Below are 16,361 nucleotides of genomic sequence, written 5' to 3' on the forward strand. Positions count from 1 at the left end.
ATCATTCTCATCTTAGTTAGAGACAGGGGAAAAGGGAGTACCTGACATCTGGAATTGCATCCTCAGTGATCCATGGGCTCCTCCTGATCCAGGCCAGCAGCTCTGAGCCTGCAGGGACACACAAGGTGATAAATGACAACCAAGAGCCACTTTCTAGGAGCCCAAAGCCCAGGGGAAGCAGCAGGAGGAGCCTCTCCTGGGTCTCTGTTTCTGAGGGAATTCCTGCTCCATTTCCCATCAGAGCTCTCAGCAAAGACAATGATTTACATCTCCTCTTATACTTAGGGCCTACCTACTTCCTAAAATAAAAACAAATGGGTCACTTGGATTACCATATCTTGAAATTTGCATTTAGTTGCTATTCACATCCACCTCATGTAGCTCTTGAGGATATTGAGCTGCAGGAAACTGTGAGAGATGGAAACCAGGGCAGGGATTACCTTTGTTTCTGCTAAGGCAGCTCAGGGTGTTCCTGCAGACAGCTACAGATGGATTTAGCCTAGAAAAGAGCAACTGGAGGAGTTCATATATGGCACCTGCACACAAGGATTTGCAGGAAAAACATTCAGGTAATTTGCTTTGTTCTTAAGGATTTCTCCTTTGGATAAACTGAACTGGGAAAATGGAACAGCAGCAAGCCTGCTGTAGAGACAGAATTGAAATAAACCAAACCCAAAGATCTGCCCTAAAACCACAACAGCCTCTGTGTTTGATGCACTTGGTGATTAACACTGAGAGCAGGAGGGGAGTTAACACTGAAAAGAGAACAGACCCAAAATCACCTTCAAGTGTACACTCAGAGTGGACTCAAATATCAATGTTTTCCAGCAGTTCAGCTTTAAACAGCACAGCAAGGAAAAAAAGGGATATTCAAAAGAACAATTGACTCGTTGATTTTTATCTTTTATTATGAGCTAATACCAGGATGACATTCAAATGTCAGATGGCACAATTAAGACAGTCTTGGTAGGAATTATTCCAGCATTCCCAAAATTACAATTTAGTACACGAATGGCGTCAGATGTATGCATCACTCCCACAGAGAAAAATGTTGGAATTCTGAATATCTTCTACCAGAATAGTTTCTGCATCAAATGGGAAAAAGAAAAACTGCTGGTAACACAGCTGACCTAGAAACCTTTTCTGGTAATGACCTGCAGAACAAAATATTTCCCTATTTAACATCTAGTAAAAAAAAATATGACTTTTGTTCAAGTTTAAGATTTAATACTTTTATATGGTTAGCCACAACAGGTATTAACCTCAGTTTTACTATATTTTTGTAATGCTACAAAAATCCTATAAAATCAAATTATAGTGAATTTTTCAGTGATTATAATTAAAAAAGCGCAGCTTGTACAAAATAAAAAAAATAAGATTCTATACTCTAATGAAAAATTTAAGACATTTTTAAATGAACAAAAGAAAGCACTTGTTAAGCTCTCCAATATTCAATGCATTCTGCACTTATCTGAAATAGCCAGACAGGAGCTAGAACTCCACTCCCCTTAGTTCACACCTAGTAATTTTGACACTATTATATATATATATAGAGGATCTATGTCTGATATTTTTACAAATAAATACAGGATAAACCATATTGCATAGTGTGTGCTTGCTGTCTGAGTCACACTCCCAAAGTTTCACAGTTATGGTAGGGAATTCAATTTACAATTAGGGGCTGAAACATTGACAGTACACGGAATTTCCTTGGAAAACCAATGGGTTGGGTTTGTGATTGCTCAGTGAACTCAGACAAACAACTCTTGCCATTCTTGCCAGCCATGAAACCAATTCCACTGGACAATTCTGTCCAGCCAAGCAAAAAGCAACTGTTAGCTGTAACTAGGACCAGGAGAGATCTGCCTCTAAAAAGTTCTTTTGTTGTTGTTTTTAAACCAAGTTCCTTCATCCTCAGTGAATGGCAGAAGGTCCAGGTGCTGTGTGTTTGCAGATAGGCCCAGTGCAAACACTCCTGGAGTTTGGTTCCACCAAATCACCCGTGGCCACGTCACCAACTGAACAATGGCAACCCTCCAGTATGTCACTGTAAGGTAACTTGATTTTCCTGCTAAAACTAAAAAAAAACTTAATCTTTTTCAACAAAAGGCTTATCAGGAAGTTAAAAGAAAAAACCACCTCATTTTTTCTCAATCATAACCATTTTTATGTGTTGGTTCTTTGATAGCATCAAGGTATCTCTGAATCCTTCTGCCCTGCCGGTTTCAGCAGAGAGCACTGGGATTGGATTCAATGCTTACAGAGAGTTTATGGCTTGGATCCTATGGCTCAAAAAGATTCAGTATCCACAGAGTAAGCAGAATCTAGAATAAAAAAACCCCTACTGTTGTGAAACACCAGAAGTAGACTTTGCACAGTTTGACTAAAAGATAATGCAACGTGTGGCAGGCAAAAAGTGACAGGACTTGTATGCAGCTGCATGATCATCTCCACACACACACACACAGCACCCACACTCTAACCTAGGTAAAGCTCTGCAGATTTTAACCCTTTCACCAGCTATGTTCATGGAAATGCTTTCTCTTTAAGGCAGGAAGTATTTAAAGTAAGGTAAAGTTTTACCTTTTTATTTTATTCTTTGTACCTGTAAGTCAGTTGTACAGATCGTGACAATTTTAAAAACATAAATAGTGTCCTTAAGAACATGTTTGCTAAATTAAAGTTTTTGCTAAAGTTCTGACCCACTGTGGAAGACATTCACTGAAAGGCCATTGAACACTTTTCTCATACAATCAGCAAATTTATTGCCCCAGCATAGAAAAAAAATGTTGATAAATTTAGAAATGTATAATGGCAGGAAACTACCATAAGCAAAATTTCATTAATAATAATAATAATTTTAAAAATCCTCAAATTCTTACCCACTGGTTACAAAAATATTTGATTTCCTTATACTCTGGAGGATTTGTCTGTGTTTCCTGTGGTACTTCCTAGAGATTTCTACTGACCTTGTGTTCTGCTCACTGTTGATCTCTCTGTGGGTAAGAATCTGAGCTGCAAGCTGTGCCCAGCTGTACCAAAGTGATGTTTCCCAGTGAAATGTCTGCTGAGGACAGGCATGAAATAAGCAGGACGTGTGTGAGCCCATGGCTTCCAGTTAAGCCTAGAACATAGCAGCACTGCTGTTTGATTAAATCCATTTGTCTGTGCAGGAACAAACGGGGATTTCAGCTGGGGAAGCAGGGAAGCAGTTCTCTCCCAGCCCACACTGCCAGGCTGGTCAGTGACTGATTCCCTTATTGATTGGTTGGTTCATGAGGAGGAGGAGGAGAATCAGAACTAGAGCCTTGAACTTTCTTCACAGCAACCAATTCAGTTTGCCTTTTTCATTTTGGGATACTTTCCATAATGAGCTGAATCAAAAAATCTATTTGAAAAAAATATATTTTTTTTTATATATATATATAAAAAAACTCATTATGTTTTGAATGTGAAACACCAATTAAGTTTAGCTTTCCTCTTTGATTCCACCCCATTGTAGGAAACCGCTTAACGAGGCTTGCATGCTAATTACCCCTCAGCTGCAAGCCTGCAGGCATTCCAAACTCTGCCTAGTGAAAGGGCCAACCCTCCTCGACACATTCACGACTACACCAGTGATTCTGAAGCAACATCCTGCCCCTTAATACTGTCAGTTTCGAGCTCTCAAGCTGAAAGATCCTTGATAAGGTGAGAAGATGTCACTGGAATCAGTAAGATGATGTGCCTAGAGTTCTGCAATACCATTTGCTAAAGTTTGTTTGTTTTTTTTATGCACCATTGATTGACAGGAAAAAAAAAAATCCGTTTTTCTTTGCTTTCCAAGTCTCTCTGTGCAATGACCGATTCTTTGATACTGTCACTTTTTAAAAGTAAACCCAACAAGCCCTCAGATTTCAGCTTGGGGGGCTCCTGTCCGTTGTGGTGTGCACCTGGCAGGGCCCTCGGGCGGGGCTGTCATAGGTTCATGCGCAGGTGCTCCGGCCGTTTGGAGATCATGGGGAACGCCTGCTTCTTGTAGGGCCCAGAGTTTGGCTGCCGGATTGGAAGCGGTGCCGAAGCCTCTCCACAGACGGTCACATCCATCTGCTCCATTCCACTGGTCTCCATCGGGTACTCCACGGGTGCCTGGGTGGTGGATGCGCCGGCAGAAGCGCCTCTTCCCCAGAATTCCCCAGGGGAAAACTTGACAGGGCTTTAAAACAAGAAATAGAGAAAATCAGAGATGCGTACACAGCACCAAGGGGTTCCCTTGCTCTGCAGCAAACTGCACTCAAATTCCTATGGAGGAGCAATTCTAATTCTTCCTTCCACTTCCAGGAGTTTGGGAAATTCCCATGTCTGGCTTCTACCACAGCCTCTTGTAAAATTCTCTCCTTTCGAGGCGATAGCAGAAGGGATTTTCTGTACTAACGCAGTTCTTTAGTGCTCGGGATGTTCTGAAACAGTTTTAGCTGTATCAAAGTCACCACTGAGGCTGTATCAGCACTGAAAAGCAACAAATTAGAACTTCATGTGCTGCCCAACACCACAGATTTGTCTTTAATGATGTGGTTTATAAAACAGAGTCACTTCTAATGGAAGTGCTGGGCTTACTCAAAAGCAAGGCTGTATTTTGTATTTTTACAAAATTTCTGTATTTCTGCTTCAACTACTCGTCAAAAAGTGCATTCCAAAAAAAAAGACAAAGAAGATAAAGTACCTGACAGGTGTCCTAGGGCTACCTATGAATCTGCGAGGTGATCGAATTTTTGGTTCAAAAGAAAATTTCTCTTTTACGCTTTCAAGTACAGATGGAGCCACATACGTAAAACCCTGCAAAACAGGAAAAAGGCACTGCAACTCACAGGCAAGGATGCATTCAGGATCGTTTGGGCACTTAGGAAAATCTGATTATTACAGGAAAATTATAAAAAGAAGAGTCAGTGTAGACAGATGAACCCTTAGTCACTCCTTGAAGCAAACAGTGGCACTGCAGGGAGTTGCTACACCCCAGCTATTTCTCCTCAGATCCCAGATTCCCCCAGGCACACTCAATTGAATGAATTTTGCACCCTCAATTGAATGAATTTTGCTCTCTGCACTGGCCATTGTTGTCTCTGCATGGCTGTGACAGCACAGCCATGGGCAGGGTTCACAGTGCAGCTCTGAATCAGAATGCTGACATTCCACAAGGGCAGCACTGTTTGTTGGCTGCTGGACAAAGACAATGTCAGCAATAACCAAAGTATTTCCAAAGCCTTCAAACATCTCCCACCTGTTCCAGGATTTGGGTTCGGTTATGAGAGTTTGCTTCAAGGTGTTAGCAGTCAATAGAATGGATTGAGCTGAAATGCCCCATTCCCAAAGCTCCCTCTGCACAGGCACTGCTCACTCACCAGAAAGACCTGGTTGGCACTTTCACTGAGAGTTGAGTCATCTGGGCTATCAACAGGTGTCTGACGTGTAAACTTTGAATCAAACTGGCTCACATCCTCTTCAGATTGCTTTGCAAAAACAAAATGATTAAGGGTTTATATTACAGATATCAACCAAATGGCTCAGCGGTGAGCAGTGCAGCCTCTGGATGGAGTTCATTCCATGGGTTTTTGGCAGAGCTCTGCTGGAGGAAAACCCTGGAGTGGTGTCGGAATCCTGTCGCTGCCACTGGGAGGTCACTATGGGCACTGACACTGAGAAATAAAGGCAAGGGGGAGGGGCAAAAATTATGGATCAAAAAGGAACACGAATTAAAAAGATGACTTAAAAAAATATCTAAAATTACAAACAAAAACTGTTAGAAATACAATGCCAGTTTCTTGCAAGTTTAGCCCTTGTCACAACCAGTATAGAACAGTTGCAACTATTTAGTTTTTGGAGGCCTCTCCAGATAGTTTTGTCCCATTTTTGCAAATACAGGAATGTTTATAGTCTGAGGGACAGAGGACAGCTCTGGAGTAAGTGATTATGAGGAATATTGTTTCATTTGCTCAAAGAACAGCAGTAATTCCAAAATCCCTTCTTTATTCCCCTGTGTCACTGGAAAGGCAGCAGGTATTCACTTGTGCAGGCCTGCATGCAACCATGGGAGCACAAGTTGGAAAACCATCTGCTTTATACAAGAAACTTCCATAAAATTGCTACTACCAGAAAAACCCAAAACCACCTTCAGATAAATATTTGGAAATACCAATCTTGAGTCTTTCTGAGGGGAAAAGGGTCTGGAGTCCCCATGCTGTAGAATGCTTGACATTAGTGATGCTTAAGGCAGTTTCAGGTGACAATTTTAGTGGCTGGGAGTTACAGAGGTGGCAATGCCCACAGCTGCTGGGCTGATTGCACCCAGAGGGAGAAACAGACACCATCCAAATACAGGATGGGATAATAAAAACTTCATCCCATCACTGGTTTGAGGTAAACTCTAACTCCTGCTCATAATGCACAAGAGATGCATTGTAAAGATTAATAAGCAAACACAGAAAATGTTTAATTAGGTGATTTCATTTACTTTTGCTTAGCAACTCTATCTAGTTGAAACTAAGTGCTGACTTACTGCAGAGGGTTTAGAAGCTGATCTCAGAGTGAAGTGCACCTGCAGGTCTGTTTAACCTACGGGTCAGAAGCAGGAGGAACCCAGACTGAAGCAGATCAGATCTGCCAGCTTTAACCGAGGGTGAATCTGTCCCCTGAGTGACAGAACCCCAGCACCAGGAACCAGTGGCACTCCAGTTTGTACAGTGAACCTTTCTCAGCTTTATTAAGAGCTTTGCTAAAGGCACACAGGGCACACCTCTCTCCCAGTACTCCCAGTACGTACCAATAAGGGTTTAAAAGGAGGCTCCACCTTGCGTGCCAGCAGCTCGTCCCAGTTGATGTGTCTGAAGAAGGCGTGAGCCTGCAGCAGGGACAAGAGCACAGTCAGCACCTGCCCCCAGGGCACAGAGCTCCACCACGAACAGCTTCCAGCCAGACCCTTGCTCTGGGGTGGTTCTTTCCAAAATCACATTTGGTCTAGTGTGGAATATCCTGCAGCACTACCTCGGAGAAGCTGGAAGAGCTGGGAACTGAGATCAGTCAGATCCAAGTCAGCCACACGTCCCCACTTCCTTGGAAGTGTCAGAAAAAGCCAGTTTACATGCAAAACACCTCTGCACATTCTAACTTCAGAACTAAACCACGACAAAACTCTGCATTAATGGCAAAGTAGCAGAACTGTGAAATATGGAGGACTCTAATACTTGTCAAGATCACCACAAAAACAAAGCCAAGCTGGAATTCCACACTTTTCCCTTCAGGGAGCTGCACTAATACAGGGTTGGCAAGGTTCTCATCAGACTGCTGAGAGCATCCTCAGCCTTCCAGGGCTGCACAATTAGCACTGTGCAATGCTAGAAAACATCTACTGCAAGACACAGCTAAAGAATAGAAGTTATTCTCTAAATCTCACATTATCAAATAGCCAGACAGCTGCTTTTGTTAAGCTTTAAAGACTTCAGGTTTGGATGAGTTGTCACATGTGGCTGCCTTTCTGCCCATTACCCCTCAAGACAGACACTCTCCTTGCCTGAGGTGCCTTCAAAGCTGGTTTATTTTCAATGAGGTCATTTAAGAAGTCTCAAGTTAAGTTCCAGTTACCTGAACTTCTCCAGCATCTCCAGGACCAGCTCCTAGACGTGAGGCAGCATTTCTTTTTAGCAGCTTGATGAGAAATAACACCCAAAAAAGCAGAATTAGTTATGCTGTTATAACCAGACTAGTTCTGCCATGAATCATCACTTCAGTGAGGACTGTACAGAATGAATACAGAACGATCAGGAAAATCTGCATTCACTTGAAAACAGTTGTATTTTCAAGGGAAATCACTTCCTGTACCACTCAGCAAAAAAGTGATTTAATCAGTAACAAATCAAGCTTGAAGTGAACAGCCACAGTGGTATCACTGTATTTCTATTTTCTACATACAAGGAGTACTAACAATCATTAAAATTTCACCTTTTTAAGCAGATCTCTGGCTTCTTGTGTGAGGTAGGGAGGCAAGTTGAGTTTACACTTGAGAATCTTGTCAATTGTTTTCTTTCTGTTCTCCCCAGTGAAAGGAGGCTGGAAAGCACCATTGAAAAAGGAGGAAAAACAGGACTTGTTCAGATCTTTAATGTGTGTGTGCAGAACTCACTTTAGTCATTTAGAAAGCAGGTAAAATTACTGCAAATAGGCACTGTTTGGATAAAAGCAGCTCATGAGAGCTGGGTTTTGGTTCTTTCTTACTTGCAGTGTGTATATATACAATCTATGGAATATATATAATATCTATAATATATGTAATACATGCAGCTGAGTTAGGGTACAGGGAAGCAGAAAAGCTACAAAGGGAAAACCATGCAATTATAACTGTGCACCTACTGCTCCAGTCAGCATGTCATACATTAATGCCCCCAAACTCCACCAGTCCACAGCACGGTTATGCCCACTCCTCATCAAGATTTCAGGGGCCCTATAAGCAGAAAAATTAAAAATATGAAAGTGTTTTAATGAGATTAATACGAATTGTGACTGCTAGTTTTCAAACAAAACCCCATTTATCAAGTAAAGTAAAGTTGTCCTAAGTGACTGAACAGTTAAAAAAGGCAAACCACAGGCATTACCCCCAGAGCAGAGCAATATTTTGTATTTCATGGTGCAGCTCACATGTATTCAATTGTTCCACAGAATGTGTGTGTGACTGTTCCATCGTGAATGGATTCTTTACATAACCCGAAGTCAGTCAGTTTTACATGACCTGAAATTAAAGAGATCAGATTTAAGACTTGTCAGAATTCTGCCATTTGTAGAAGTAACATGGAGAAAAATTAGGAATTTTTAATGTGGATATGTAATTACTCTGAATTACTTCCACGTATGGTCTGACAAAGCAATGCAGCTATAAAATAGAACAAGGTAATCACACTTACAGAGAAAACCAAGTGCTGCCACTTGACAAACTACCAAAACTTAGTCAAATACAGACAAATGTATTTAAAGACTTGAGAGCATCATTTAGCTAAAAAAGTAGGTTACTGAATTTTACTGCCTGCTTCAAAATTCACAGAACCATCTTCAACAAACTGTACAGTGCCCTGAATAATTCAGTACAAAGACTCAGACTAAGTAAATATGTTGTTTAGGAAACCATGAAAATTCTGGGTGGTGCAGACTGTCAGACAAATCAGTGCCACAGTCACTGGAGCAGTGCAAGCAGGAGCTGGAAGTGCTGTCAGTGGGGAGTGTCAGCTGCTGCCACAGATGATCTGGCATCCTACCCAAAGTGCCTTTGCTACCATCAGTCATCCCCATTGACTAAAATGTCACAGGTTCCACTCCACAATGATCCAACAGAAGAAAAAAAAAAGATCCAGAGGTGCAGCAATGGCAAATCAACCCCTCAGAACATGCCTGGCCCATGGAAGCTGAGCCTGCTGTGGCCCATTAAAGCAAGGAAGGAAGCTGTGTTTGTTTGAGGCAATCAGCTCTGGCAGCTCTTCCCTTCTCCCAGGAGTGGTACAGCCCTAAGGAGATTCACCTAAAAGTGAGGTGTGTGACTTTGGGAGGATTGTTTTCAGAGCACTGGCAGCCTGACTCAAGCCCACAGCTCTACCTTGGTGATTGAGCATGATATTCTCTGGCTTCAGATCCCGGTAGATGATTCCCTTCTGATGCAAGTGCCCCAGTGCCATGGAGATTTCTGCCAAGTAAAAGCTGAAAGAGAACAAAAATCAGACCTATTCAATCATGCAGAGCATCTTAAGCAAATCTTTCACAGTTTTCAACACCCAAAACTTGATCACAGCCCCAGGGACAGAGCCTCACTGAGCAGCCAGCATGGACCCTCCTGTGTTTTAGGACTGGAGTTCCACCAGCACAAACTGGTGAGGGCAGCACGTGTACACCCTCCCCAAACCCTCTGAACTGCTCTTTCACTACCCTCTAAAATGAATGAGTAGTTAAATATAGTTTAAGCACTTGGAAAAAAACCCAAACTATTAATTTACAAAAATAGCTTCACTTACCAGGCTGTGTCTTCCATAAATATCCCTTCTCTCTCTAACTGCATAAATAGTTCTCCTCCTGTCATGAGAAAAAATAGATTGTACTCAATTAAAAGTATCATTTTAAGGCAGTCAAAAGTCTATTTTCTAGGAAAACTATAAGCAACAGGTATTTTTGCCTGCTGTACCACAGGCTGTTTCACAAAAAAACAACTGAGCCACTGTTCTGTTACCCTCAGGATTCCAGCAGCCTGAAGAAATCAGCATTTTAAAAACAAGAGCATTTCTGTCCCTGTTTTTTGTAGGTACAGCTTGAAAAAATTGCTTCTAATCTGTGTCTGTTTCCCTAACCATGAAATAAAGGTAACACTTTCTTCTGTCACAAAGAACCTGCAAGGACTAAACCCTCAGGTCACTGTAGGATTGCACAGAACACACAAAAATGACAAATCCAGTGGAAGGAAAAGTCTTAAAAACCCCTTCTCTCCTGTACTCTCACGAAAAACAACTATTTTATGTTTCATTCCTCTTTATTGTATGAATGAAAAAGTTCATTCATGTTCTTCCATGTATTTTTAATAGAAACCTGTTTCAGTTTAAGACACCAAGCTATCATTAATTTTTTACTTGTAGAGTAAGAACCCCAAATTCCTGATTGTGCAAGACCCCAAGAAGGAGTTAAAGAATGTCATCTACTGACCACTGAGATACTCAAGGATGAGGTAGAGTTTTCCACCAGTCTGAAAGGCATAAATTAAGTCTACAATGAAGGGATGTTTCACTTCCTCCAGTATATTCCTCTCTGCTTTTGTGTGAGCTGTGTCCTTGGCATTCCTTACAATCATTGCCTGTAAAAAGCAGGGATGTGTGAGCACAGAACATGCTAAACAAGGCAGACTTTTCTACTGAGTTCAGTTCTGAGTTTATTAAATTACAACACTACATAGGAGTTAGCAACAGCATTAAAAATTACATTTCACCACAATATCTACATAAGAGGTTTCTTACAGAAGTTTAAGTCTTTATTTCATAGAATCACACAATAATTTAGCTTGGAAAGGACCTCCTGACCTATTTAAATGGGCTGCTGAGAACTACCCAGACAGAAAAATCTGAAGTTTAATTTTAATTCCAACTGTATCTGAGTAAAACCTGTATATATCCTAGAACTCATTTTTAGGTATATTAAATAATTAGATAATTCTAAAATTGAGGCATAGATTATTTTTTTTTAAGATTCAGAGAGTAATGAAATTCAGGTTACCTTTTTAAGAACTTTCATGGCAAATATTTTCCCGGTGTTTGCTCCAGTTACTTTTCGTACTTGAAACACCTAAACAACAGCAACACAATGGCAAACACACATTTCAGCTGCATGAACTAAAAAGCAAAGTTGTGCAAGAGAGCAAGAGAGAGAGAGAGAGGAGATCACCCACAAGCTACAAGGCAGAGGCAGAAAGAGAAGAGATCACCCACAAACAATGAGGCAGGAGGCAGAGAGAGGAGATCACCCAGAAATTACAAGGCAAGGGGCAGAGAGAGAGGTCACCCACAAATTACAAAGGCAAGAGGCAGAAAGAGAGGAGATCACCCACAAACTACAAGGGAAGAGAAAAAGAGAGAGGAGATCACCCACAAACTACAAGGCAAGGGGCAGAGAGAGGAGATCAGCCCCAGAGCAGGAGGCACAAGGCAGAGAGAGCAGATCAGCCCCAGAGCAGCAGGCACAAGGCAGAGAGAGAGGAGATCAGCCCCAGAGCAGCAGGCACAAGGCAGAGAGAGCAGATCAGCCCCAGAGCAGCAGGCACAAGGCAGAGAGAGAGGAGATCAGCCCCAGAGTAGGAGGCACAAAGCAGAGAGAGGAGATCACCCCCAGAGCAGCAGGCACAAGGCAGAGAGAGCAGATCAGCCCCAGAGCAGGAGGCACGAGGCAGGGGCTGGATGCAGAATGAGTCTGGGACCTTCCCTGCTGCTTCCAGCCCTGCCAGGGACCTCAGTGCCCACCCTGGCAGCTGGGGGTGGTTCTGCCCCGTTCCAGCTCTGGCAGAATGGACTTTTCAGAGAGGGGGGAATGAGAGCAGAGCAAGGGAGCACTGAGGGGGCAGGACTCAGCGCTGGCTCCTGACCTTGCCGTAGCCGCCCTTGCCCAGCACGCGCAGCAGCTCGAAGCACTCGGGCCGGATCTTCTCAGGGCCTCTGTTCACGCTGGTCTCTGAAATCTCAAACTTTTCACAATGTTCCATCCCACTGCAGGAAAGCAGAACAAGGCTGTGAGTCCACCTGGTACTGAGCAGTGAGTAGCTGAAAGCATTGACTCCCTGGGAAGTGTCTGAGTAACAGTGGCAGAGATGTGGAGGGCCCCCAGCACCAGGATTATTGTTTATTGTTATTGTTTATTGTGTGCAAATGCACCCTGCACTGAGAGGGCTGCCTGCAGATTCTGGGGATTTATTGTAGCAAGATTTCCTTCCATCCCCTTCAATTTAATGCACAATCCATCTGCATTACACCAAAATTAAGTTTAGAGGATGGAAACCTCAGATATTTCTTTATATCATTATATCCATATTATATAGTTATATCCATGTTGTATCTTTATATCCATATTGTATCTTTATATTGTTATATCCAAATATTATTCAAAGGCAAGAGATTTGTTAGGAGAAACAAGGATCAAAAGACAAAGAGCAGCTTTCACCAGAATTCTTTTTATTATTATTATTATTATTTTATTTCAAGATACAATTGACAAATTTTAACGTGAGGAAATAGTGGAACATCTAAAAACGACTCAAAATGGAACCAGAATGACAAAATTTTCTATTTACCTTAACAATGTAACAAATTTAGAAGTTATTGTGGTGGGCATGAATGGTACAGAATATTTTCTAGCAGCAACTTACAGGTCATATTGGCCAACTCCTCCATGGTCCATGCTCTCACTTAATTGACCCTGGGGATGAGAAGGGTAGAAGAAAGATGAATTAGAAAAAGGAAAGTATTAAAAATAAATGCACTGATGTGGTTTACAACTTTTTTAAGTTGGAAAAGACAAAATCTCTATATAATTAAATAGGTCAGGAATAAAAATTATCAGCAGAAGATAAAAAAATCTACTAAATTCTGTGCCAGATTTGCAATCCAAACAGTGACACAGGGAACCCCTGTCTTACCTGGCTGCATTGTTATTCAATCCCTCAAATATCAGAGGTGCAATTTCACAGCCCCAAGTGAACTTGAAAAATGTTAAGGTACTGCAATTTTCTTTAAAATTCCTCTTACACAGAAATTTTTGAGTCTTATTGCAGCACTATGCAAATCAGATCAATAATAAAGATTTAACTGGGATTCCTCTGCACTAAAAATCTACTGGGAAGGTTTTGGGTTTTACATTGGTAAGTGAAATCCCAATGGTGATGAAAGAATGTGAAACACATTTTCTGACCAATAATCAATACTGAAGGAGTTCCTGCACTTCAGCACCAGAAGCAGTCACCATTAAGGAGTGGGGTTGAATTCTACAGAGATATTTCCCTCAAAGAATTTTTAACCTGATCCCTTCCCTCTCACTGGCTCTGCAAAAGTGCAAAGGCAGCAGACAGCTGGAATGAATGCAAATAGAAAGTCAGGAGCAGGCTCCTAGTGAGCTGCAGACTGCACTGTCACATTCTTATTTGTAAAAGTATGGACACAAAATAACAACTGCGAGTTCGTGCTGAACAGCCCGGGACCTACAGACTGAATCTACATAGACTGAGTGACTTGTGAAATTCAGAGAAGCAGAAGAAAAAGAAAACCACTGAGATCTGCAAAAATCAGCCCAAGCCAAGGAGTGCATTTTAAAATATTATCCACGTGAAAACACTAACCAAGGAAAACTTGAAAGTTTCACCAGCTTCCAGACCATTTCAACGTTAAAGTTTACAGAGGCTGGTTTATTTTGGGTGATCTAAAGGGGAATTTAACTCTTGGATCCACCTACAAACACCACAGGCAGTGAAGGAGTCCAAAAGATCAGGTTTGTTTCCAGCTCAGAGAGCTGCCAGCTCATGGCCTCCTGTTGACATTTATTAGAGAAATCCAGCTTATTGACATGTTTCACAACAAAAGCCACCAAAGCTGCCCTTGACCCCACTCTCAGATGCCAACTAATGAATTTTTAAAAATTCAACCCAGAGAATAAACACCCCTCAGTTCCCAGAGCAGCAACTCCTGTTACCCAATGGCTCTGGCAGAGTTCACGTGTGCTGCTCTTGCTCCTGTGAACTTTGGGTTTCATTCTCAGTATTAATTTAACCAAAAGTCACTTCAGATCCCATGCTGGTATTTTTTCAGGGCTCCTTCTCATTTCACAACACCAAGAAAGGCACTGGGAAGCCACCAGTCCTTCAGTCCATACATTGTTTCCTTAATTACCAACACCTAAATTAAGGCTGAGGCTTTTTTCACCATCATAATTAGTGTAAACAACCACATGGCTTTTGAGGAAACTCCTTTCAAACAACACTTGAGATTTTCCAGGATAGCTGTGCCTACTCAAAGCCACAGCTGAGCTGTCTGGGCTCCTCCTGGACTCACAGTTTTTGGGAAATACCATAAAATTGACAGCACAGTCCCGAGTGTGCCCCTTGATGTGCCCTGCTCTGGCTGCATCCTCCCTCTGATCCTAGCAGGACACACACCCTGGGGTAACTCCACTGGAATGCTGGCCCCTCACACATTCCTGATGTTCCCCTCCTTCCCTGCTCTTACATTTCCTCCTTCTCTTTGGTTGTTTTCGTCTCAAGCCCATTCTCACCCTCCTTTATCTGTTTGCCAAAAGGCACCTGAGACCAATCAAGGTTGCCAAAGTCCATAGAGATGCCGGTGATCGTGGCAAGGTTTTAAAATCCACAATGGTTTCATTGTTCCCCGAGACTCCAGGAACACAAGAGAGACCAAACTCAACTTTCTGGCCACCTCGATCAGAACCTGTTCTTGGCAGCATTAACAGGGTGATGCAAGAAACGTTTTCCAAAGCCAAGTGTTTTATTGATTATTGAGGTGACAGACAGAGCTTCTCCTCCTGCAGGCTGAGAAGCTTTCAAGCCTTCAGCTGTCAAAACAGTGTCTCTGCAGGTTCCATGGAGTGGGGCTAACAGAATATCTGCTTATCTCCCCAAAGCAAGTACCTGGAGAGAATCTACAGCAAACATGGAAGGGACTTTTTACAAGAGCAGGGAGGTTTAGATTAGATATTGGGGGGAAATTCTGCCCGGGGAGGGTGGGGAGACCCCAGCACAGGGTGCCCAGAGAGGCTGTGGTTGCCCCATCCCTGGAAGTGTCCAAGGACAGGGCTTGGAGCCACCTGGGATAGGGAAAGATGTCCCTGCCCATGGCCTCAAATGATTTTAAAGTCCATTCCAACCCAAATAGTTCCATGATCTCAAAGACTCCAAGACTGTCATTAGTATTTAAAGAGCAGAAAATAGATGCACTGGCAGTTTGAGCAACAGCAAAGGGTTAATATACAGAACAAGATCGAAAAGCAACACAAGACCTAGAAAAACATAAACAGAGATGATGCAATAGAATCCCCCTAAGGCTTTGGCAGGACCCAGATGAGCATCACGAGCTGCAAACTGCAATTTATTGTCAGGTGCGCTGCTCGGAGAGCACGGGATGCGCGCAGCGCTGACCCGCCTAACGCAGCGTTTCAAACCTCGCCTTTTAATTTTGGCGCGAGAGCAGCGACTTTACAGGGCTCCAGAAAGATCGGCATTCCCGCACTGACGTTCGGACATGTGACAATACAGGAATAATTACAACAACCCCGCTGCGGAGCTTGTGCCGCGCTCCCGACACCGAACTTCGGCGGGGAGAGCTGCGGCGCTGCCCGCGGCCCCGGCGCGCTCCGGCCGCGGATGTCCCGGGGCGGCGCGGGCGGTTCGGGCTGTGCCCGGCCCCAGCCGCGGCCTCGCCGCGCTCCCGCCGCCGCCCCAGCGCGGCCCCCGCCCGGCCCTGCGGCGCCTCCCGCGCCCTCCCTCCCTCTCTCAGGCCCCGCGGCCTCCCCCGCTCCCTCCCCGGCCCGGCTGCCGCTCTCACCCCCTCCTCCAGCTCCTCGTCCGAGCCCGCCTCCTCGGGCTGGTCCAGGTCGATGTCGAACACTCCCGCCATGGCGCCGCCGCCCCTCGCTGGCTCCGCCGGGTGCCCGGGGCCTGCGCCGCCTCATGGGCCCGCGCCCCGCAGCGCCGCCGCGGCCGCCATCACCGGCTGCGCGGCCGCAGCGCGCCTGCGCCCCCGCCCCGCCCGCGCCCGCCGCGCACGCGCAGCGCGCGTCCCGGCTCGGCCGAGCCTGCGCGGTGAGCGCGCCCGCCCGCC

General features: G+C 43.8%; 1 protein-coding gene across 3 annotated transcripts; it reads right to left on the reverse strand.

Annotated features, from left to right (window-relative positions):
- Positions 1-882: 882 nt before the first annotated feature.
- RPS6KB1 (ribosomal protein S6 kinase B1) lies at positions 883-16,286 on the reverse strand. 3 transcript variants are annotated; one of them, XM_054646776.2, is made up of 15 exons: positions 16,086-16,285; positions 12,905-12,954; positions 12,128-12,248; positions 11,266-11,334; positions 10,702-10,849; positions 10,023-10,080; positions 9,611-9,711; positions 8,665-8,755; positions 8,380-8,470; positions 7,972-8,079; positions 7,615-7,677; positions 6,797-6,874; positions 5,379-5,486; positions 4,703-4,815; positions 883-4,195 (listed from the first exon to the last, which is right to left on the reverse strand). In XM_054646776.2, the coding sequence occupies exons 1-15, from the start codon at positions 16,155-16,157 to the stop codon at positions 3,958-3,960; spliced, it is 1,509 nt and encodes a 502-aa protein (XP_054502751.1). In that variant the 5' UTR covers positions 16,158-16,285; the 3' UTR covers positions 883-3,957. The 3 variants fall into 3 exon arrangements, 2 of the variants coding, with proteins under 2 accessions (XP_054502751.1, XP_054502753.1); XM_054646778.2 differs by lacking the exons at positions 883-4,195; positions 4,703-4,815; positions 5,379-5,486 and adding an exon at positions 5,506-5,672 and having other exon boundaries at positions 16,086-16,286; XR_008535391.2 differs by lacking the exons at positions 883-4,195; positions 4,703-4,815; positions 5,379-5,486; positions 6,797-6,874 and having other exon boundaries at positions 7,614-7,677; positions 8,376-8,470; positions 16,086-16,286.
- Between the last annotated feature and the right edge of the window lie 75 nt (positions 16,287-16,361).

Source organism: Agelaius phoeniceus, chromosome 20 (genome assembly GCF_051311805.1).
Source record: "Agelaius phoeniceus isolate bAgePho1 chromosome 20, bAgePho1.hap1, whole genome shotgun sequence".
NCBI lineage: Eukaryota > Metazoa > Chordata > Aves > Passeriformes > Icteridae > Agelaius > Agelaius phoeniceus.

Coding starts and splice junctions, on each gene's coding strand:
- RPS6KB1 (XM_054646776.2), bottom strand. CDS start 16,157: ATGGCGGGAGTGTTCGACATCGACCTGGACCAGCCCGAGGAGGCGGGC. Junction 12,249..12,904: donor GGAGTTGGCCAATATGACCT/GTAAGTTGCTGC, acceptor GCTTTCCTGCAG/TGGGATGGAACATTGTGAAA. Junction 4,816..5,378: donor GTGCCAACCAGGTCTTTCTG/GTGAGTGAGCAG, acceptor CCTGTTTTGCAG/GGTTTTACGTATGTGGCTCC.